The 23,073-nt window shown below is 44.6% G+C and overlaps 1 protein-coding gene across 5 annotated transcripts in view; it reads left to right on the top strand.

Annotated features, from left to right (window-relative positions):
* Window positions 1-1,470: 1,470 nt before the first annotated feature.
* Gxylt1 (glucoside xylosyltransferase 1) overlaps window positions 1,471-23,073 on the top strand; it is a 42,841-nt gene continuing 21,238 nt past the window's right edge. The window contains exons 1-5 of one of the 5 annotated variants that reach the window (XM_076556642.1): window positions 1,471-1,723; window positions 7,112-7,255; window positions 12,711-12,803; window positions 19,266-19,437; window positions 22,900-23,025. In XM_076556642.1, the coding sequence (XP_076412757.1) occupies window positions 1,512-1,723; window positions 7,112-7,255; window positions 12,711-12,803; window positions 19,266-19,437; window positions 22,900-23,025 (747 nt within the window). In that variant the 5' untranslated portion in view covers window positions 1,471-1,511. The remainder of the gene's footprint in view (window positions 1,724-7,111; window positions 7,256-12,710; window positions 12,804-19,265; window positions 19,438-22,899; window positions 23,026-23,073) is intronic. The other 4 variants (XM_076556641.1, XM_076556643.1, XM_006974306.4 and 1 more) reach the window with 4 other exon arrangements.

Below are 23,073 nucleotides of genomic sequence, written 5' to 3'. Positions count from 1 at the left end.
TCATTGCTCACTCGGTCTAGAATTCCCTCCCTTACTCAGGCCACCCTTGCTAAGAAATCTCCACTATACAGGAAGGCACAACTGACTGAACTTTTGGGCGTGTCCAAAACCTTACAGATGGCTATCCTGTCCGTGTAAAACAGCCCTTTTCGAAAGGGAATAAGAGAATTTATTCTGAGCCAATTGAGTGACCTGTGCATGGCGGCGGCAGGGAAATGGGGGGTGAGGGGGAACGTGGATTCAGGTTACCTGGAATAACATGTTCTGACATTGAAGCATTTACATTATACTAACAGAATAAAAGAAAGTCAGAAGTTAAAGCATTTTTCAGACACCGGTTGGATCACCAGGTTGATGATTAGCAAACTAAGGAAAAACTGACAGATTTTAGATCTTTAACTGATGATATTCTTAGGTTTCCAACTGGTGGAAACCAGGGGTACACTGGTTTTGAGTCATGAGGATGTTAGGTCAGGCACGGGTGCTCCACGAATGCTTTATTCAAGGACTAAAGATATCTAAGAATAATCATGAAGTTTAAGCTAGTCATTTTGCCTTGTAAAATCGCCACCGCAGGTCTCCCGCATCGGCAGGCGTACTGGAGGTGCACATGCTCGCCGAATGAATGCTCGGCGTGGAAGCAGCTGAGGAAGTCGGGGGAGGAGGAGGAAGGGAGGCTCCGTGGGGAGACCACCAATTTTGCTTTGGGTACGCAAATGAGTTTGTAAGCAAAGTCCAAAAACGTAAAAAGGTAGGACCCCTGCCTCCCAGCCTGTTGTGTGGAGGGGCAGGAGCAGGCAGAGCGGCCAGAACTACCGCCGCATGAAGAGGCCGCACGAAGCACAGACGATCTAGACCCGAGGCTGAGGTCCGTGGGGAGCAGGATGGGGCGAGGAAGAGCTAGCGAGTGCGGAAAACCACGTTGTCTTTTTAATCACGCAGCGATTATCTTACAATTCAAGCTGCACAGCGTCACAAACCACGCAGTGGGAAGAGTCGCAGATTTAGGTCAAGGGCCTGGAGCCCCGTTCCTTTCGCTACACCTCTCCGCAGCTCAGAGCTGGACAACCTCTAAGGAGGCGCCAGCGTCCATCTCCGGACTCTGCGCGGTGGCCGGGCCCGCTCCTCGGTGCAAGTTCGCTTCCGGAAGCGCGGCCCAGCCAGCGGGGGCCGGGAGTTGGGGCGTGGCGCAGAGGCGGGACTCGGAGAGACTAGGGGGCGTGGCGGGACGCAGAGGCGGGGATAGGGGCGTGGCAGACAGCGGAGGCGGGGGTGGGGGCGTGGCACGACAAGATAAGGGGCGTGGCGTGAGGGGGCAGGGCTTGGGGCGGGGCGGGGCGGAGTGGGACCTGGCGGGGATTGGGAGGAGGGGCGGGGCGGGGCGGGAACCGGGCTGGTCACCCTGCGGCTGCGCGTTGGGGCTCCTCGCAGTTCGCCCGGGCGGGCACGGCGACGGCGGGGCGGCGGTGACGGCGGCGGAGGCGGCGGCGGGGGCGGTAGCGCGGGCCGGGATGCGGCGCTACCTGCGGGTCGTAGGGCTGTGCCTGGCCTGCGGCTTCTGCTCGCTGCTGTACGCCTTCAGCCAGCTCGCAGTGTCCCTGGAGGAAGGAGCGGCCGGAGGACGCAGGCCGCAGGCCGCGGCGATGGTTTCCTGGCTGGCGGACGGCGAACGCGGCGGCCCCGGGAGAGGCGCGGGCAGCGCGGGCTCGGGCCGGCCGGGCAGGTACGGGCCGCAGTGCCGGGCGCGGGGCTTTGGGAGTCCGCGGGGCGGGACGCGCCGCTCCCACCACCGAGCACTTTCTGTTTGGCTTCAGACCCAGTGTTTAGAGCAGTTAGAAATTGAATTGATTTGCAACTTTCTAAAAGGCTCGTTGGAAGTAAGGGGTGGCCCACAAAAATCCTGATTACAGTGCGGCTAGTGGGAATTCCCTCCCGTTTCCATGGAGTTGAAGCTGAGCTATTTAAGAATCAGGCTGGCGCCCTTGTTGAGTCCCCCCCACTTCCCAGGTGCCTGAATTTTCATCCTAAATCTTAGCATTTTCATCAGCAGCCGTGGTGGTTAGATAAATCTAGCCGAGGCGTAAAGCGTGCTATGAATTTTTGTTTTGGAAAATACTCGGTTTATCCGGAAACTTAAAGGAAGTTCAGAAACAGGAACGATACTTAATATGCTCATATTTTATGGGAGGGGTGGAATGAAGATATCACTCTTTTAAAAACTGGATATTTATGACACAGCATAATGATTTGGTGGATTTGCATAAATCACTGCCAGGGTTAGAATTATGAAATTTAAATGGAAAACTGTATTGGCAGTGCACTTAACAGTCTGAGTGTTTCGCACTGCCTTGAGGGGTACCTGTATTTTTGGACAATTCTGAGACCAACATATTGGAGAATAGAAGACTGGGAGGGGATTGTGAAAAGTACTATCCGCTTCGAGCTGTTGTGTAGCCTCTGAGAGTTGATGGCCACTTCCAGAGGGAAGGGGGTACAAACGAAAAGCAGCATGGGCATTGGGAGTTACTGTTTTATGATTTGATTGTAGTCAGAGAAATGTGGGATCTAGGTATATCCTCAGGCTTATTCTCAATATTTTCCATTGTCCACATCTTTAAAAAAGTATTAATTGCCCAGAATTACGTAACAAGAAGTTCTTGGAGTGTGTGTGTGTGTGTGGGGAATCTTTCCAACTCCATAAAGTAAAACTTTTTAAATGGTAAGAATAGTATTTCAGAGAAATCTTTTCTCCATTAGTGTATACTATTTGAAACGATTATGTCAGGCCAGGCTTGGTGGCCCACACCTGTATTCTCAGCCCTCAGGAGGTGAGGCAGGAGGATGGAAAATTCAGTGCCAGTCTGGTTTTCATAGTGAGTTCCAGGCCAGCCTTGGCCTCCATAGTGAGATGTAGTGGGTGGCCATTCCAGCTTTGGTCTGGAAGTTCCAACCCCCATTGAGGTTCTGATAACTATCACGCCTGCCTACATAGTGAGACCCAGGTTCAACAGACCAAGGGCTGGCTACGTACCCCAGGGGTGAAGGGCTTGGGCGCCAGGTGCTGACTTCCTCCCTCCAGGGTTTTAGTAGACAGAGACTGCGTTACGTTTTAGCTAAAGACAAACCTGTGCCCTCTGTCTCACAACTGGTGCAGGATCCCTCGACCACCTTGTTACTTGGTTGTGTATTCATTTCTCTACTATAAAATGTAGATAATAAATTTTCAGCCACGCTTGGGGTATAATCGACAGATAAAAGTTGTGTGTATTTAATCCTGACAACTTGGTGTTTCGGTGCCCATTCAGAGATGATTGTCACTTCCTCCTTTTCAGATTGGCTGGACATCAAGTTCATTTTTTTGCTGAATACTATCGACACTGGTGGGGGTACCCTGGGAATTTAAACCCTGGGAAGAGTGAGGCTTTTGAGTCCTGGACTTGACCTCCGACACATCCGGGCGGTGTTGACTTCCTCATTAGATAGGGGCCATTTGTGAGGATTGCATCAATAGTTACATGGATTACTTGGCATGGTACCTGGCACAGTAAAACTGTAGCCAGTATGGTGATTGTTTTAATTTTAAAGTGTAAGCCCCCCCTTTTTTCCCCTCTTTCTTTTTCCTTTTCTTTTTTTTTTTACTTTGAGGAAAAATTCTGTTCTCTGGGACCCAGTAAGAAACCTGCTATACTAGAAGACTTGACAGTGAATTCCAGGAACCTGTGTTTGAACCATAGGCTGTTATCAAGATTCGAATACACAGTGAGAACCACTGATACAGTTGAGAGATTTGATCATTATTTTTGCAATACTGTTTTCCCCTCCTCCCCCGAATCTGACTTTGAAGGAGAGGGGGATGGGGCATTGAACACCAGAGAAAAGTTGAAATCCCCTTACTCCGCCTTATAAATGAGGTGTGTAACACCAGTGCCACACCTTGTGTTTTAGTAGTGGTATTGACTTCACATCTTTATTGAGTGTTATCTGGGCTGCTATAGCCAAACTCTTCTGACTGGATTGATTGGGAATGGCAGGAGTCATTTATTTCTTACACCTTCTTTCTGTGTTCTCACATAGCCAGAGCCTCTTTCACATGGCCAGTAATGTCATTCTAGGGGCACTGCCCTCTGTTCTAGTCACCAAAGGCCTGGGCACCCCGACATCAGTTTTCACATCAAAGATAATTTTTTGGTGATGGAGGGGGGGCATATACAAACAGTCCACATACTTAGCATAATATTTAATAAAAGCTAGTGATTAATATGTGCCTTTGGAGATACTCGTTTGACTAAAAGGTGTACTTTTAGCTGAGTTTTTTTGTTTTGTTTTTGGCTTTTCGAGATAGGCTTTCTCTTTTTAGCCTTGCTTGTCCTAGAACTCTGTACCCGAGTGCTGGGATCAAAGGCCACCACTGTCCCCTGGTTTAGAGATTTTATTCTAAATATTAAACACTGTTACCCATGTTATGTCTGTTGAAATTCTTTTCCTTGAATAATAACTTAAGTTTTGTTTGGAAAGTATGTTGCATGAATTTTAAAATTTTTGTTTTCAGGTTGGCTATTTTTTTTTTCATTTTTTAAATCTTCATTATGCACAGAACAACTTTTGTTCCAGAGTTCCTTCTCCCACACATTTTTTTAAAAAGCATTTAAATCTGTAATCTAGATTTACTTTTTGTCAAAGGAAGAGAGTGTTCTGTGATCACTTTTGTAGCCGGAAGTTTCTCTGCTCCTACCTGGCCCTGGGTGGGTTGGGACTAATTTCTCCCACCTGAGTCCCACAGCCACTTGGTCCCAAGTAAACACACAAAGGCTTATGTTAATTACAAACTGTATGGCCTATGGATCAGGCTTCTTGATAGCTAGCTCTTATAACTTAACTCAACCCATTTCTGTTAATCTATATGTGCCAAGTGGCCGTGACATTACCAGTCAACTGTCATCTTATTGCTCCTTGGGTGGTGGGCTGTCGTCTCCCCGACTCCACCTTTCTTAGTCTCCTCTTCAGTTCGAATGTACCCCCTAACTTTATCCTGCCCTGCCATAGGCCAATGCAGCTGTATTTATCAACCATTCAGAGCAACACATATTCACAGCATACAGAAAGACATCCCACAGCACACTTCTGAGGTAGTGAGACAATTGTTTCAGGATCATCTGCATGTGTAACTGCCCTTTCCTCACTTTCTGAGTGGTCATGAAATTAGAGACCTAAGATGGGAGGATCTGATGGAGAGCTAGAAGCTAAGTGGTCTAGATGCAAAGCACTTGCAGGTGAGTTGCCCGGGCAGATTGCAGAGCCCAATAACTTGCCCATATTCTGAGAATAATCTCCTCTAACAGGCTGGAATTGTGGTCTCTTGCATGTCACAGGTGCCCATGGTTTGGGATTGTCTTGTTATTGTATTGTTGCCTCGTAGCCCTGCGCTCAGCCCTGCACATTCTTACAGTGGATTTGCCTGAAAATTTCCTTGACTCTTTATAGAGTAAGGAAAACTTATGTTGTATATAAATTTTACAGAAGTCTTGTGATTATTTTGGACATTTTGAAATGAAAACAAACAAACAGACCATTTTTAGTTTAATTAATACAGAAGACTGTTGTGTCCTCCATGGCTTGGTCCTGGAAACCTGACTGGAGGTGTGAGGGAATGAAGAAAGGACAGACCCACAGACACGTACAGAAAAGCTGGGGGCCCGAGGGGATGTGTCCTCTGATGGAGGGGGACCACGGCGCACAGGAAAGAGTTATCCGGGAGCGGTGCCTGTAGTGGGTGTCTGTAGTGGACAATTCATAGGCCGTAAACGTCAGGGAGGGGGAAGCTGCAAGCAGCTGGTAGTTTTGCACACACTGGTCAGTTACACCTGTCTACACGGTCAGTAATCACACCGGGGCCAGAGGGAGGCTTTGTTGACCCTCTGAGCCTCGTGGGGGTGGGTGTGAGGGGGAGAGCCTTTGCGGTTCCCAGGGTCTGAGGCATGGGGTCCTTGACATGTCAATGATTGACGTTCACTCAGGACTTCCTCTGCTCTTTGCGTAGTCACTCAGGGTCTCCTCAGCACCCCACAGAAGACATCTTGGATTTAAATCTGCCTCAAGTTTGAGAGGTGTTGCTGTGGAGAGCATATTGTTAAGTGCTTTTGCTGCTGTTGGTGTCTGTCTTTGGCACGGTCTCACTGTAACCCACACCAGCCTTCAACTCCTAGACTCAGATTCTCCTGTTTCAGCCTCCCACGTGGCTAATACCACACTTTTGTTCTGTTTTGAACCCCGGCTGTCCTGGAGCTCTGGGCGGTCACCTGCCTCTGCCTTTGCATGCTGGATGAAGGTAATGCACCACCACCATCCAGTCCGGCTCTATGCTCTTTTAAATGCAGAGAATGAAATGTCCTTTTTAAAAAGATGCGTTCTTTTTTATTTTATGTGTATGAGTGGCTTGTCTTCATGTGTGTTGTGCACCACATACATGCCTGCTGCCCTCAGGCCATAAGGGGGTTAGATTCCCCGGAGAGTTGAGCTGCAGATGAGCCCGGGTCCTCTGGAAGAGCAGCCGGGTGCTTTTCATCGTGGAACCATCTCTCCAGCCTCTTGTGTTTATTCTTTTTTGAGACAGGGTTTCCGTGTAGCATAAGCTGCCTTAAACTTTCCACCTCAGCCTTCCGAGTGCTAGGATTGCAGGTGTGTGCCACAGTCCCAGAGTGTAATTTTGAAAAATTTATAACTACTGACAGTTTTGAAAATGTGTTTTTGAAAATGAATTTATTTTATGTAAACGAGTGCTCTCTCTGTATGTACGCCTTTGTGCCAGAAGAGGGCATCAGGTCCCACTACAGATTGCTATGAGCTACCTATGTGGTTGCTGGGAATTGAACTCGGGACCTCTGGAAGAGCAGCCAGTGCTCTTAACCACTGAGCCATCTTTCTAGCCCTGAAAATATGTATTTTTTTCTAAATTAGTTTTCTCCTTAAAAATTTTTGTTCTGAAATAAATACTAATTCTTGGCAAGTTTAGAGATAGCCCATGTATCTCTCACCCTGTTTCCTAATAGTAACATCTTACATAGAGTGAGTATCTTTTTTTTTTTAACGATTTATTTATTTATTATGTATACAGTGTTCTGTCTGCAGGCCAGAAGAGGGCACCAGATCTCATTGTAGATGGTTGTGAGCCACCATGTGGTTGCTGGGAATTGAACCAGAGTCCTCTGGAAGAACAGTCAGTGCTCTTAACCTCTGAGCCATCTCTCCAGTCCCTAGAGTGAGTATCTTTATATCCATTGTAGTCTCCAGAACGCACTCAGACAACGTGTTTAGTGAAATATTCTCTCTCTTTCTCTCCCTCCCTCCCTCCCTCCCTCCCTCCCTCCCTCCCTCCCTCCCTCCCTCCCTCTCTCTCTCTCTCTGTGTGTGTGTGTGTGTGTGTGTGTGTGTGTGTGTGTAGTTTGGAGCATTTTAGTCACATATAAAGTCCTGTGACTTTCCCGACCCCTTTGATTAGTTTAGTTATATTCAGCCGCCTAGGACTTTGTGTACGAAGCCTTAGGAACCTTGGTAACAAACAAGGCACAGTAGCACACTTAGGGACCTCACTGTATTTACTGATAGCCTAGCCTCTTCCCTCACAGTTTCACATCTGCTGATGACTTGGAGTTACTGCTCTGAGTATTAAACGTCTGGTATACCTTGTGAGCAGTTGTAAGCTGGGCAAGCTCCTTTGCTTTCCAAGATTTTCAAATCTCAGTTTGCATGTAGGCAGGACATTGACAGAAGAGCTGATGTCTAACTTTATATTGATCATTCCCTTTACTTATTGCGATTAGTAACACTGCAGTCTGTAGAAACACACTTCCATTTCTCTCCTTCCTCCACAGGGTCTTGCTATAGAGCCCATGCTTGCCTCAGACTCAGAATCTTCATCCCTCAGCCTCTTGAATGCTGGCATTGCAGGTGTTTGCCATGATCCCTCCCCTAAAAAAGTGGGAGAATGGATATTTGAATTCTACTTCTTGTCAGGATATCTCTAGTATTTTCTTTTTTCTGGATTTATCTTTATTTATGAGTCTATATGTGCGTTTGTGTGAGTGTTTGCATGTGTGTTGAGGTCAGATGGTGTTAGATCCCCTGGAACTGGAGTAATAGGCAGTTTGAACTGCCTGATATGGATGCTGGGAACCAAACTCTGTCCTCTGCAAGAGCGGCCGATCCTCTTAACTGCTAAAGCATCTCTACAGCCCTCTGGTTTTTCCATGATGGTAGGTGGTGTGTGTATTCTTTCTATGTGTGTTCTTACAGATCCAATAAATAGATTTTTCCTTGTGTGTGTAGTTTATGCCTGTGTGTGTTTTTGTTCGTGTGTGTGTGTGTGTGTGTGTTTGTGTGTGTGTACACCAAAGGTTGACTCCGCTGGTATTTGGTGTCTTCTCTATCACCTGCTGAGACAGGTCTCTCACTGCTTCTGATCAGCAGGTCCCGGGGATCATCCCAACTCTACCCATATAGCACTGCCATCTTGGATTTTTATGTGGGTGATGGGGATCTTAGCTCAGGCCTTATGCTTGTTTTTCAAGCACTTCACTGAATCTTTAAATACTGTGTTTTTCAACATGGTGTTACAACCAAGAAACAGCCTAAAAACTTGGCTCTTCCCGTCTCCATATGTATGCAGTAGCTCTTAGTAGAGTGTAATGACTACCTGACCAAGAACCCTGTATCCAGGAGTAGGAACTGCCCACTCCGTTTCTTAGTCCTGTGACCCTCGACTCCCACAAATCTGTTGTCTTCATGGATTTTCTTGCCCAGAACATTTCCTACAAATGAGTCATACTAAGTGTGAGCTTCTGAGTTTGACCTCTTTCATTTAGGTTGTGTTTTTAGGGTTCATCCGTGGTTTGTGTAATATGTTACTATTATGATACTATTTTATTAAATGGATCTGACACATTTTGTTCATTAGTTGATAAGCATTTGGGTGGTTTTCTACTGTTTGGCTGTTATGAATAATGGTGCTATGAACAGACATTTATATTTCCTTTCGTTGTTGTTTCGGGGCAGGGTCTCTTGTAGCTAAGACTGGCCTCAAGCTCACGGTATGGCCCAGAGTGACCTCCTTCTCCCTCTTGTCTCTCCACACTCTGCCATATACATCTTTCCTATGAGCATAGGTGTTTTTAGTGCTGTTGAGTCAGGAGTATTGGGAGTGGAAGTTGTGGGCTGTGGTTGCTGAAACCATTAGGTTTTTGTTTTTTGTTTTTTTCTAAACTTGTGTGTGCACTGTAGTAACTATGTGGAGGTCACAGGACAACCTGCAGCAGCTGGTTCTCTCCTTCCATGTAGGTTCCCAAGATTGAACTTAGGTCATCATAAACAGCAACAAACCTTCCACCTGTGGAGCCATCTTGCTGGTCCCTAAATTTGTATTTTAAAAGGGAATCATGGCTTATGTCAGGCTTCCTTGCTTTTCTGCAGTTTATAAACTAACACTAAATAGTAACTGTTTCTTAAACATTCCAGGCCTGTGGCTCTGCCTCTGCATTGGACATCTCGTTCTAACACCAAGGCTGAAGTTCTTACCCTGGGTGTGCTCAGTCTCATGGAAAGTTGAGTGAGAGGGCTGGGGATGTACAGTGGACCTAGGGTTAGTCTCTAGCATCATGTTACTTTGGCCAAAGCAAGCAGCTGTAGATGTAACCGTCTTGTTAAATAAGAAACAGAGCCAGTGCAGAGATGAAAGGCTAAGAGGTCAGAACTAAGAGCTAAAAACCTTACCCTTCACTGCTGCTGCTGTTCTCTTCAGCCAAGAGACCTATATCCTGTGTATCTGTCTTTATATAGACTTTCTGTTCTGCGTTCTCATTGGTTGTAAACCCAACTACATGACCTCATCACTGCCCATCTATATAGACCTCCAGGTCTTCTATGGTTGGTATTGAGATTAAAGGTGTGTGTCTCCATGCTGGCTGTATCCTTGAACACACAGAGATCTGCCTAGCTCTGTCTCACAAGTGCTGGGATTAAAGGCTTGCACCACCACTGCCCAGCTTCTGCTCTGGCTTGCTATTAGCCCTGACCCCTAGGCAACTTTATTTATTAACATACAAATAAAATCACATTTCAGTACAAATAAAATACCACCATAAGTAGCTTAAGGCCAAAGTCGGTGAATAGTGTAATCTGGGTTCCTTTTAGAGGTGGGCAAGTCAATGGAGATGAGGAGGATTCACTTACATGTAGTTCAGGGTGTGAGTGAATAATTACGAGCAGTAAGCAACACATATAAGAACTTCGTTTGTTTGTTTGTTTTGAGACAGGGTTTCTCTGTGTCATTTTGGTGCCTGTCCTGGACCTCGCTCTGTAGACCAGGCTGGCCTCGAACTCACAGATCCACCTGGCTCTGCCTCCTGAGTGCTGGGATTAAGGGTGTGTGCCACCACTGCCTGGCAGGCAGATATCTTAAAAGTGTGGGTAGTAAGGACATACAAATCTTAGCAATGATGAGTGATTTGTTAGGCTTTGAACATTTTTAAATTGTGCTTGGTGACCATGGATCCATTGAAACATCCAAACTTAAGAATCTAAACTGTTCTGGGCATGAGCACCCACCTTTAATCTTAACACACTGGAGGCAGAGGTAGGCACATCTCTGTGAGATAACAAGTTCCAGGCCAGCAGCCAGGACTACATAGTGAGACCTTGTTTCTTAAAAGAAAGAAAGAAGAAAAAAAAAAGAAGAACCTTAGGTTGTTACTGTAAATAAACAGTATTTATTGTATGAGCATTTTTATCAATAACTTTTTTTTGAGGGGGTGAATGGGTACAAGAAACAGCCCGCATACCTTATGCGTACATGGCACGCCCATGGTAGCACTTTTGATAACTGAAGAGTTCCTGCCTCAGCCCCGGAGTGCTAAGGATTCCTTACAGGCTTTCCCTCCACACCTTAGTCCCACGTGGACTCTTACTTGAGAGACACTGTTTTCATTCAGGTTTGGCTTTGAGGCTTAGTTACATTTTCAGCCACTGTGGCCTCTTGCTCTGCTGATGCTTGATTAGCCAGGCTGAAGATAGGATCCTGCATCTGCATTTCTAGTAAGGGACCTTAGGACCAGGCAGATTTAGGAAATAATGCACAAATTGTTTGTTATGTAAAATGGAGTAAAAGCTGCAGTAGAAAATTACATTGTTATACCCAACTTTGCAAAGTAATTTTTATTGAAAAATTGAGATTTCCGTTTTCATTTCTCTTACCTTGTTGTGCAGTTTGACAGGAGAAATGGAATAATAGGGTTAGTCGTCGTCCATCCGTCCGTCCCCGTCCCCCCCCCCCCCCCCACGCCAAGAACAAAGGTACATGCTAGGTGTTGTAAATAAACTGTGTTAAAATAACACTGGGAATGTCTTTATCTGAAAAGTTTGTTGTAAGGCTTAAACGGATGTGCAAGCACCTGAATGTGAAAGATGTATATGTGTTATTTGTTAGGGTACCACTGAGTTTGGCTGTCGATAATAAGCAATGTTATATTTTAAACACAAATAATTATCCCTAGTAGGGACAAATGAAGTTTCTAGTCAAGAGGCAAGCATTACTGTTAGGTACGCATTTACTTTCTTGACTAATCTTTTTAAAAATTAAAATATACAACTTTGTAGACTTTGATGTATCTCTCAAAGGAAAACCAAAGAGCAGTATGACTTTTCTTAGTGATTTTAAAACCCCAGTGTTATATTTATGCAATAGCATAGAGAATTTCATAGCCAGTATTTAAAAACTCACCAGTCAGACCCTGGCCAGAGTCTTATTTCATCACTAGTCTGGTGTGCATCTCTTTAATCATGGCATTATGCCTTCAGGTGGAGGACTCCTGTCTTGTGTCATGGATCGTAGAAGTTTCTGGGAAGTTAGACATAAGAGTTTTGAAAGTCTGAAATTTCCTGGACCTTTTGATATTAGAATAGCAACTTTGAATTGACTCCATGGAGAACAGAGCTCCGTGGGGCTGAGAGCTGGAGTGTCCTAGGTTAGTGACATGGTGCATCAGGCCTGCAGGGTAATGAGTGAGTGTCAGATGGTGCTTCAAAAGGAAATGACAGTGAAAAGCATTTGTGCAACTTGAGATTCATTTTTACTTTTAACCCCAGCCTTACGAAAGCCCACCGGTCTCCTCGCCTCAGCTTTGGTAGTATATTGAAACAGAATGCAGGGTGAAACAGTCATGACTATCAGCACAATGTCTTGTTTTTCAGCTTGAAACACCATATGAATAGTTTGAGTTGATTAATTTGAATGTATTTAATGATCTTTTCTTCCCATTACACCTGCATTTGTGACTTTTTACGTTTGTGGTGAACGGAACATGTAGGCTAAATGAATTTTCTAGGATAGTGTGCATAGTCTGTGAAGAAAAAGATAAGATGTATTAATGTCTTGTATATGCCATCAGAGCGGAGGAGATTTTAATGTATCCAGAGAGTTCCTGACCAGAAAAAATTCCAGTTGTAGGATAGTCTCACCTAATTAATCTTAAGGTTTTATTTAACACTGTGCCCTAAGTAAAGCAGAAATCAGTTTTGTAAAAATGCTTTGATTTTCCATAGCAGTTGGATTTGCAGTTTGTTGCTGTAAAATTGAACATAAAGTTACTGTGGTATTCGGTAGATTCCTTGGTAGTGCCCAGTCTAACCACTCACACAGGCCTGTTATCTCTTCTCACCGTCAGGTGTAAAGGTTCCTCTCTGTGTTACTGGAATCCCTATTGGATGCTGCCCTCTGCTGTTTGTGGAATGAACTGCTTTTGGGAAGCGGCTTTTAGGTAGGCCCTTACTATTTAATTGGTAGATCAGCGTAGGTAAGATTAGATAGTACATGAACAAACCTTTCACTGTAATAAAACATAGCAGTGTTTCTTTTCCTGTAATTCAATATCATATAACTAAATAATTGATATTCTGGTTGGATTTTCTATTTCTTTATCTCATCTTTTAGTTATTACTAAATTTTAATACATATTACATGTAAATGCTTTAAATTTTTCTTAATGTTATTAAGATAAAGTGTAAATTTTAGGGGAGTTTATGATTGAACTTTACTAATAAATTGATAAGTAGGTATGGTCTAGTTTGCTTTCTGTCTGTGATAACAATAATCTGAAGAAATGCAGCTTGTGAGGAAAGGGTTTGCTTGGTTTACACTTCCAGGTCACAGTCCATTCCTAAGGGAAGTCAGGGGAGGAACTCAAGGCAGGAACCATGGAGGAATACTGTCTGCTGGCTGGCTGGCTTGCTCAGCTCTCCTTTCTATAGAACCCAGGCCCACTTACCTCAGGATGGTACCGCCCACAGTGGGCTGGACACAGCCACATCAATCATTACGACAGTCTCTCCCAAACATGCCCGTGCTCCGTTCTGATCCAGGTAGTTCTTCTCTTGGATAACTCTTAAGCTGTGTCAACTTGACAATCACATTTATGTTAAGATGATAAAAGGCTTCCACTAGACGTTTACAGATAACATGAACATTGTATATGTATGAGTGCATGTGCATTGATGTATGTGTATATACATGTGTGTATACATTTGTCAGTTACCTAATTTAAAGGTAGGGGCTTCACTACTGGCTATTAAACGTCCAGTATTTTAAATACTGGGGTTGATGACATGGTCCATCTGGTAAAGACACTTGCTGCCAAGCCTGCCATTGAGTGGAGGAAGGTAAGTGACTCCTACAGATGATCCTTTGACCTCAGGTGTAGACTGTGTGTGCACACCCGCCCCAAACAAATAAAATGTGATAAAACCAAAAAGCTAGTGTACCAAAAACACATTCTGTAGGAGATGTGACAGCTGAGGAAAGACTGTGTTAGCATTAGCCTAGAGGTTTGTGGGGACGAGGAGGGGAAGACCATCCCACTGAGGAGTAAAGGGAAGCCATTATTTACTGACTGTTTAAGTCCCTGCGTGAGGAAGAAGGCGTTGGACCAGAGCCTGTGCTGTTGCTGCCTTCAGGGTAAGAGTCAAGTGCTGGTAGGAAGGGGTGAGGGTCGTTCTCCTGAGACGGGAGTGCTGGAGCTCGTGGGAATGACCCGACGTGCTCATTTCAGGAGCAACAACATTTGAGGCTCCTCTGTTTCTACACTTCTTTATGGTTAATTTAAATTCTCGTTCTGTTTGCCAGTGACCATGCTGGTTACCACATTCTTTTTTTCCCCCGTAATTAAAAAAAAGTAAAATATAATTACATAATTTCCTCCCCTCTGTAACTCCCCTCCTATCCCTCCCTGCTCTACCTCAAATTTATGGCCTCTTTGTCTTTAATTATTGTGCGCGCGCGTGCGCGCGCGCACACACACACACACACACACGCACACGCACACGCACACGCACACACCCTGTTGCGTCCATTGAGTAGCTTGTGTGCATGTTTTAAGAAGTGACCACTTGGTGCTGGAGAGTCAGTTAGAGGGCTCGTCCCTGGGGAAGACTTAATTCTTCCCCTTCAACAGGTGTTCATTGCTTGCAATACAAGCTGCTTCTTTTATATTTGTAATAGTATGCGTAAAGTCTCAGGTTCTCAACTGTGCATCCTGTAAGCAAGTGGAAAGGGTTAGTTGATAGCAGATTTTCTCTCTGTGTATGTCTGTGTGTGATAGATTTCCACCTGTCAAAAAGGTCCCAGACTGATACGTGGCTTATCAGCTCCAGTAATTGTTATGTTTCGGCCTTTCAATTAGCTTGAGTCTACAGGCATGTACTATTATTACACCAGGCTCTTAAATTTGAGATGTTAAGTCATACCCCTCTTTTATACTTTCTGTTTGTAATATTGTCATCTGTTTATACTACGTGAATACAAAGAGAGAAACCATTTTGCAGTATGTCAATATTCTGTAAAGTATCTTAAACTCAGTTTCTTCTCCCTCCCTCCCTCCCTCCCTCCCTCCCTCCCTCCCTCCCTCCCTCCCTCCCTCCCTCCCTCCCCCCCTCTTTAAATGTCTACAAGTGTGCCTAGTGCTCACAAAGGCCAGAAGGGGTGTCAGATCCCTTGGATCTGGAGTTGCAGGAGGTTGTGAGCTATCTAACATGGGTGATGAGGACAGAACTTTGGTCCTGGAAGAGCGAACAAGTGCTCTTAACTGCTGAGCCCTCTCTCCAGCCCTTAAACTCACTTTCTTACGTAGCGCTAAATCCTCCTCCATCCAGTGACCCTACATCAGACAGACAGTGGACAATGCAGATGCCGCGTCATTTCGCTCTGTGTTAGTTTTGTGTGTGGGTGATGATGTATGTTCTGTGATTCTGCATGCAGGTGCATGTGTCACGCCATGATAGAGGTCAGAGGGTAGTCTCGGGTGCTGGTCTACCTTATGAAGCAGGCTGTGTATACAGTAGAGACATTCTGGGGATTCTGCAGTCTGCTTCCAAGGAGAAGGTTACGGTCTCTCCTTCCACTGTGGTTTGGGGTTGAACTCGGCTTGTCAGGTTTGCCTTCGAGCGTTTCTATCCACTGAGCCAGTCCACCGGGCCCATCTTTTGTGTCGTGATACTTCTGTTTTGTAGAATGACCCTTAGTTGGGATCTGTCTGTGTCCCTGTGAATGGATCAAGGCTTGCTGTGTTTAGGCTCTTGCTCATGCTGTCCTAAGGAGTCAGCTGGTACCATAAACGGGGCATTGTTGGCCAAGTTTTATCACATGGTTACGGCACTGGCCTTCCACTTCCGCTCAGTAGTAATCTGAGTAATCCACTCTGAAGTATGTGTGGGGAATACCCTTCTTTGGCAAAGTAGTGAGTGTGGTGATTCTCTTACTCTGTGTTTGTTGGCAGAGTTTGAAGAGTTTTTCCCCTTCGCCTTTTACTTAGGTTCACTCATGGAATCAATTTTTAATTTTATTATGTTGGTCATTAGTGTCATACTTTGTTTTTTTTTGTTGGTGGTGTTGGAGACTGAACTCAGAGTGAGTTGGGCAGGAGCCTTAGCACTGAGGTACACACCCCAGCTCTCCCTTTCTTTGTGAGCCTCGGGCTCCTCAGGTACTAGAGGGCTTTGGGAATGAGAGCGGATCTGTGGAAGACCCCTAGGCGCTGCTCAGGTTAGGAAAGGCATGGCTGTTTGCCCTGCTTCGGGCCCTTAACAGGTGCTTGGCCACTGAGTTTGGGAAGGACTCTACAGTGATGGCAATTGCTAAAGTGAGGTCGTTCCTCACATAGTTACTTCCATTTCCTGTCGCTGTGATAAAATATCCCTACATAAACAATTTAAAGGAGAAAGGGTTTGTTTGGTTTCCACATTCCAGGTTATAGTCTGTTGTGGGAGGTCAGGATGGCAGAAACCCGTCACACACCCGGTCAGGAAGAGACAGCAGTGACTTGCTTGTTGGTGTTAGTGCTTGGCTTGTTCTGCCTGTTACTGAGTCGGACCCAGTTCCTGAATTGGTGCTGCCCATGTTAGGGTGGGTCTTCCCAGGTCGGTAAACCCAGCTAAGAAACTCTCACAGCGCATGCCCACAGGCCAACCTACCCTAGACCGTTTTTCCTCATCGAGACTCCCTTCCCTTTTCATTGTCCATCATGTCAAGGTGACAATCAAAATCGACCATTACATCGCAGACAACCTTCTTCTGTTTACTTACGACACAGTAATTTTAGCTGCCCCTAGAATTACTTGAGGGATATTGGAAGGATCTTTGATAAAAAATGAAGCTGGGTAGGAAGCCTGCCGGAGGGAGCCTGCACCACAGTCTAGCCCCTCTGTAGTCCAGGGCTCCTCTCTGGATGACTAAGCTGCTGCCTCTCTGTGTGAGTGGGCTGAGGGCTCCTGCTGGGCCGCGCTCCCACCTGAGGCCGTTCTGTGAGGTGTCCCTCTACTCACAGGCGGCTGCTGCTGGGCTTCCCTCCGGAAGTTATGCTTTACTGAATTAGAAGAGCTCACAGGTGCTCTTTGAATTACCTCAAGATTTCTTCTTGTCGTGCGGGAAAGTAGGTGTGATTTCAGAATTCTTTTTGGGTAAGATTCCTTATCTCTGCAGGGATTTTAGTTAAGATAAAGCACATTTTAACAGCCCACGATGAAGATCCTAACATTCAATTGGCCAGAATGACTGGAATGGCTGATTCCCTGTGAATGCTTAGGAAATTAGTCATCAGTTCCTGCAGTCTGGAAGCTTCCTTTAGATCTCTTCTGATCTGCAGTTGTACTTTCTGTCCTTGGAGTGGAGGGGTCATTGGTGGGTGGAGACATCTTCAGTGCGTGTTGCGTCTTGTCGGCTTGGGTATTGGAGTCTGCAGAATGCTGTGGAGAGATGTCACAGTGGAACTGGTAGACCCACAGCTAAACTGGCCTCACTAACGTGCTTGGGGGATTGAATAGATTGTTTTTGTTTTCACTTTGTTGTTGCTTTTGAGACAGGATCTTGCAGAACCTAGGCTGGCTTCAGACATGCAGTATAGCTATGAGTGACCCTGGACTACTGATCCATCTGCCTCTGCTTCTCAGGTCCTGGTATTAGTCATGACTGGCCCTTGAGGCTGCTTTTAGACAGATTTTTTTTTTTTTCCTTTCTTGAGGAACATTTTTCTTTTTTCCTAAGGTGTATTGTGTTTCTTAACATTGTCGGCAGAGAGTTCTGGGCAGAGCTCATGTGACTGTTACAGGTCAGTTAATATTGTCTGCAGAGAGTTCTGGGCAGAGCTCATGTGACTGTTACAGGTCAGTTAACATTGTCTGCAGAGAGTTCTGGGCAGAGCAACATGTGACTGTTACAGGTCAGTTCATAGCTGCTCTTGACTTCTGACTTTGGGGTGTACTCTTCTTGTTGACCAGTTAAGCAACCTGAACCTATTAGTCTCATCATCATCATCATCATCATTATTTTTCAGAGATAGTCTTGTTATGGAGCCAAACTGGATTCTCTTGCCTCTGCCTTCTGAGTGTTAAGATTACAGGCTTACACCACCTTGCCTGGTTGTGATGTTTTAATTTTCTCAGACTTACTTTATGTGTGTGAGTGTTTTGCCTGCTTCTATGTCTGTACCACATGCATGTCTGGTGCCTGCAAAAGCCAGAACAGGGTATCAGGTGCCCTGGCTCTGGAGTTACAGATGGTTGTGAACCAGCTTGTGGACAGTGACAGTTGAGACCATGTAGGAAACCAGAAATTCTGGATGGCCTTGTTAAAAATACTGAGGTGAAGATAAAATCTTCTCTTGGTTGGTGACTCAGACTTCTACTCCTAAGAACTTGAGAGGTTAAGGAAGGAAGATTGCCAGTCCCAGCATCTGCTTGGTACTCTGCAAGAGCAATAGGTGCTCTTAACCACGGAACCATCTGCCCATCCCCAGGCTGATGTTCTGATGGAGACTGTTTTAGAACCACTGTGAGGAGTAGGATCTGAATACAGTTAACAGGAAGATGAGATAGCATTCTCTAGAATTGTGTGCCTCGCTTGCCTTCGCTGTATTCTGTGGCTTCTGCTGTTTTGAGATAAACTGAATTCATGTTTCCTTGTCGGCGTGAGTGGTACCCATACAGTTTCCCTGTTAGGAAATGAAGGCCTTAACGATACGAGGGCCAGGGATTCAGGGAGTGGATGGGGAGAAGGCGCCATTTCTGTCCAGTGCCTTCAGTGGAGCAGTGTGGGGAGCTCATGCCCACACCAGAGGGAGGAAAGGGCTCCTCAGCCCGAACACCACTGCTCGGTTAGGAGTGACAGGAGATCTTTCCTTCCAAAAAGCCCTATCAGTGTGTGTGAGGGCCTTTCAGAAATGTTTACACATCTTGGTGAGTAGTTGGTAAGTGGAACTGAATGTTTGCCTCTGAGAAAAGTTACACGAACAGATGTCTTGTGATAAGCTTGGCTTAAGACGGGATGTAATACTGAAATATGTGTGGATGAAATTGTAGCTGACTTGCTTCATAGTGATTGTGGATTGGAGGAAGCATGTAAAGGGATTTTAAATGGCATTAGGAGAAGTTTCAAAAAATATTTCAATGGAAGGCCTTCCGATTACTTAGGCTTCCTTTCTTGACACCCAGTATGATGATGAGTGAAGTTAGTTATGTGTTCTTGGGGCGGTTGCCTCACGAGGTGTGTTGCTTGTGGAAAACTGCTTGAGAGTATAGGCATAAATGATTGGATGATGGAGTCAGCACTGTAATATTTATTGATGTTTCTTTTACATTTAAAAAAGTTGTAAACCTCTGTTTTTAAACATGGTAGAAATATCATTCAGTAGTAAATCTATGTTGACCTGTTGGAATGTGCTCTTCTTTGTTGATAGGTACAGTCTGAAAACGCAGCCCACGGAGAAAATGCACCTTGCTGTTGTTGCCTGTGGTGAAAGACTGGAAGAAACTCTGACTATGTTGAAGTCCGCTCTCATTTTCAGCATCAAGCCACTGCAGGTCCATATTTTTGCTGAAGACCAACTGCATGATAGCTTTAAAGACAGAGTAAGTACCTGACACCCAGTGACGATCGCAGAGGTGACTATCTAAAGTTTGCTCAAGGAGAACTGTCCATTCGGCACCCTTCCCTCTTAGGGAGAGTGCTTGACACACATGGACGAGATCACAGAGGTGACTATCTATAGTTTGCTCTAGTAGAACTCTCCATTCGGCACCCTTCCCTCGTAGGGAGAGTGCTTTTGAGGAATCCAGATACAATGTAAAGAAAGATTGGATTTTGAAGAAGAATAGGCAACCTCAAGTCTTCTGCCTACTATGAAGAGTCTATTTACTTACTCTGTTACATGGTAGTTCTTCATCTATAAGGAGGGGCTCTTTGTTTTTTTTTTTTTCCTATCTGTGGTCAGGCCATTTTCAATATAAGACTACCTCATGGTTTAAAATGGCCATTTAAACTCCAACCATCACAGCCATATTGTATCCAATTTGAGGAGAAGGAAGAATGAAGAAGGAAAAATGCTTTTTTCCTTTAAGGGCACTGTGCATTAATAGTTGTGACTTTTCTTCTACTTTTACTTTGAGTTTAGTCATTTGATCATAGCTAGCTGTTAGAGTTGAGAAAAGACTATCTGCTCAGGGCAGCCTAACCTGCTTAACAACAAATGCCCGTGAGGAATTAGGAGTCCATTTCAAAGAGGAGACAGATCCTGTATGCAAAGGAAGATGACCTGCATCTCCCAGCCGTGTGTTCCGAGGAGTGGAAATGATTCTTGTGTGATGTGTCCCCATCCCATCTCACCCCACTCACTGTCTCTGCTGAGTCTAGCTTTCAAGCTGCTATGGATTTCTGTGTTTGATCTATGTTGTTGTTTGTTGTTTTGCACTTTTAGGGGGCCCACCCTCCAGCTCCCAAATATATTACATGCGGAGGCTTATCCTTACTTATAAAATGTCTTGGCTTATAGTTAAGAAACAATCTAGATAACGAGGATAAGATGATAAAGAATGAATAAAAAAAAAACCCCGCCGGGCGGTGGTGGCGCACACCTTTAACCCTAGCACTCGGGAGGCAGAGCCAGGAGGATCTCTGTGAGTTCGAGGCCAGCCTGGTCTCCAAAGCGAGTTCCAGGAAAGGCGCAAAGCTACACAGAGAAACCCTGTCTCGAAAAACCAAAAAAAAAAAAAAGTGTAGGTAAACCTTTTATATCTCTTAGAAACAAGCTTGGCTTGTTTCTTGCCAGCTTTCCTTAACTTAAATTATCCTGTCTACCTTTTGCCTCTGGACTTTTACCTTTGTCTATTTCTATATACCTTTTATTACTTCTTACTTTTTGGCTTGCTGTGTAGCTGGGTGGCTGACCCCTGATGTCCTCCTCCTTCTATGACTGCTTCTTCCTTTTTTTTCTCCTCCCAGATTTCTCCTTCAGTATATTCTCTCTGCCTGCCAGCCCTGCCTATCTTTTCTCCTGCCTTGCTATTGGCCATTCAGTTCTTTATTAGACCATCAGGTGTTTTAGACAGGCACAGTAACACAGCTCCACAGAGTTAACCTAATGCAACATAAAAGTAACACACCTTAAAATAATATTCTACAACATATCTATATGTGAAGATTCTCTGTTTTCCGAGTTAAATTAATTTATTTCCATGTTGAAAGAAAAATACCATTTGTACCTTTTTAGTTTTTGGCCAAGAGCCTTAATTCTAAGAGATATAAAAGGTTTACCTACACTTTAAAATATTTCTGGTCATCTTTGGGTTTTTTTTATTCATTCTTTATCATCTTATTCTCGTTATATAGATTGTTTCTTAAACTATAATTTTCTTTTGTTGGTATTTTGTTGTTCTTCTGAGACAGGGTCTCAACTGTGTAATCGAAGCTGGCTTTGAACTCCTTGATCCCCCTGCCCCAGTTTCCTGAGTGCAGGGATTACATAGGACTGTAATATCTTTTCAAGTTAAACATTTGGCTCTGATTTTGATGAAAGAATATCAGATGTTTGATGGACCAAATTGCAAAATATTCCAATATTAAATGAGGAATGTCAAAGATTTCATTTTGAAGTTAGTACTGCAAAGATCTTTGAAGTGATCTGGATCTGTAATTTGAAAGAGAAATGAAATGGCTGTTTTTTTAAAATAATTAACAGGGACGCCAAAGCAGGGTGTTGCAACAAAAGCATTCTCAAACTATGTTGGAAGATGCTTATGCTTTCAGAAGTACTTGAGCACAGTTGTAACTCAAAGGGAGATTTTCTGTCTGGTGTAAACTATACCCCATCTCCCCCAGTCATTTCTGTTGGTGTAAACTATACCCTATCTCCCCCGGTCATTTCTGTTGGTGTAAACTATACCCCATCTCCCCCAGTCATTTCTGTTGGTGTAAACTATACCCCATCTCCCCCAGTCATTTCTGTTGGTGTAAACTATACCCCATCTCCCCCTGGTCATTTCTCTGTGCTCTTTGGGTAATTTGAACTGAAAATTCTAAAGCTGGGCTTGTTGCCCTGTGCTCATCATTGCAGTTAGTTAGGAGGCGGAGGCAGGAGCCCGGGATTTGAGACTTGCCTCTGGGGTCTCAGTCTTGTTTTAGCCACAGGAGCCTGAGCCTGTCGGGAGGCTGTGCTGTTGAAGCAGCAGTGGTAGATTATATTTAACCGAGTCTGGACCAAGGCAGTGTTTCCAAGTGAGTTCAGGACATTAAAGAGCAATACTCAATGTAGATTTTTTTAAAATGTATTTTGGGTGTCTAATGGTTTTTAAAATTGGCACTGGATAAGTATGTATCAGAATAGTTTTTTAGGAATACCAGGACACATCTAAACGTTACCTAAGTGGACTAAATTAGTGTTATATTAGTCTGACCCTTAATGTGAACATTTTTTGTATAATATATACTATGGTAATTGAGTGTTTAATTTTTCTGATTTTAATTTGTTTAGGATTGAGAAAATTCACATGAGTGAAAGGAAGGGCAATCAAACTTGGACTGTTGGGCTTAGCGACAAGCACCTGTGTGGGCACTCAGCCACTTTCGGCCTGGAATTCAATGGTTTTTTTTTTTTTTTTTTTGGCAGGGAGGGAGGCAGTCTGGCTACTGAGCAAGCCCTGGTTGCCCTCTTGTCCCCTCCCAGCACTGTGCTAGGGACCTGAGCCCAGATTCTCACCCTTGTCCCCTCCCAGGACTGTGCTAGGGACCTGAGCCCAGATTCTCACTCTGTGCTCTATGGACTGATCCATCTCAGTGACCCTGAACAGTGACTTAAAACATCCATTCTGCCTTAGATCTTACAGTGAAGTGTAGCATACCATTAAGACTTTCAGATTTGAAATGGGAACAGAGGAAGTAATGGAAAAGAACCTTTTAACTGTGTGACTTAAAATGTGGAGTAAGTTTTAGCATTTTTGTTTTGGGGCTTTTGTTTGATGACGTCACAGAGAAGTTGAAAGTAAAACAAATCTACATTGGTTTGTGTTTTTAACTTTAATTCCTGTTTGTGTTTTTAGCTTGACAGCTGGTCATTTCTGCAAAGATTTAACTATACGCTGTACCCTATCACCTTCCCGAGCGACAGCGCCGTGGAGTGGAAGAAGCTCTTTAAGCCGTGTGCTTCCCAGAGGCTCTTCTTGCCGGTGAGCGGTCCCTCCCAGTGTTTTCTTTTCCTATTTTAAATTTGAAAC

Source organism: Peromyscus maniculatus, chromosome 20, assembly GCF_049852395.1.
Source record: "Peromyscus maniculatus bairdii isolate BWxNUB_F1_BW_parent chromosome 20, HU_Pman_BW_mat_3.1, whole genome shotgun sequence".
Taxonomy (NCBI): Eukaryota; Metazoa; Chordata; class Mammalia; order Rodentia; family Cricetidae; genus Peromyscus; species Peromyscus maniculatus.
Note: the sequence above shows the minus strand (reverse complement) of the source record. Positions and strands in the feature narration are given on the sequence as shown.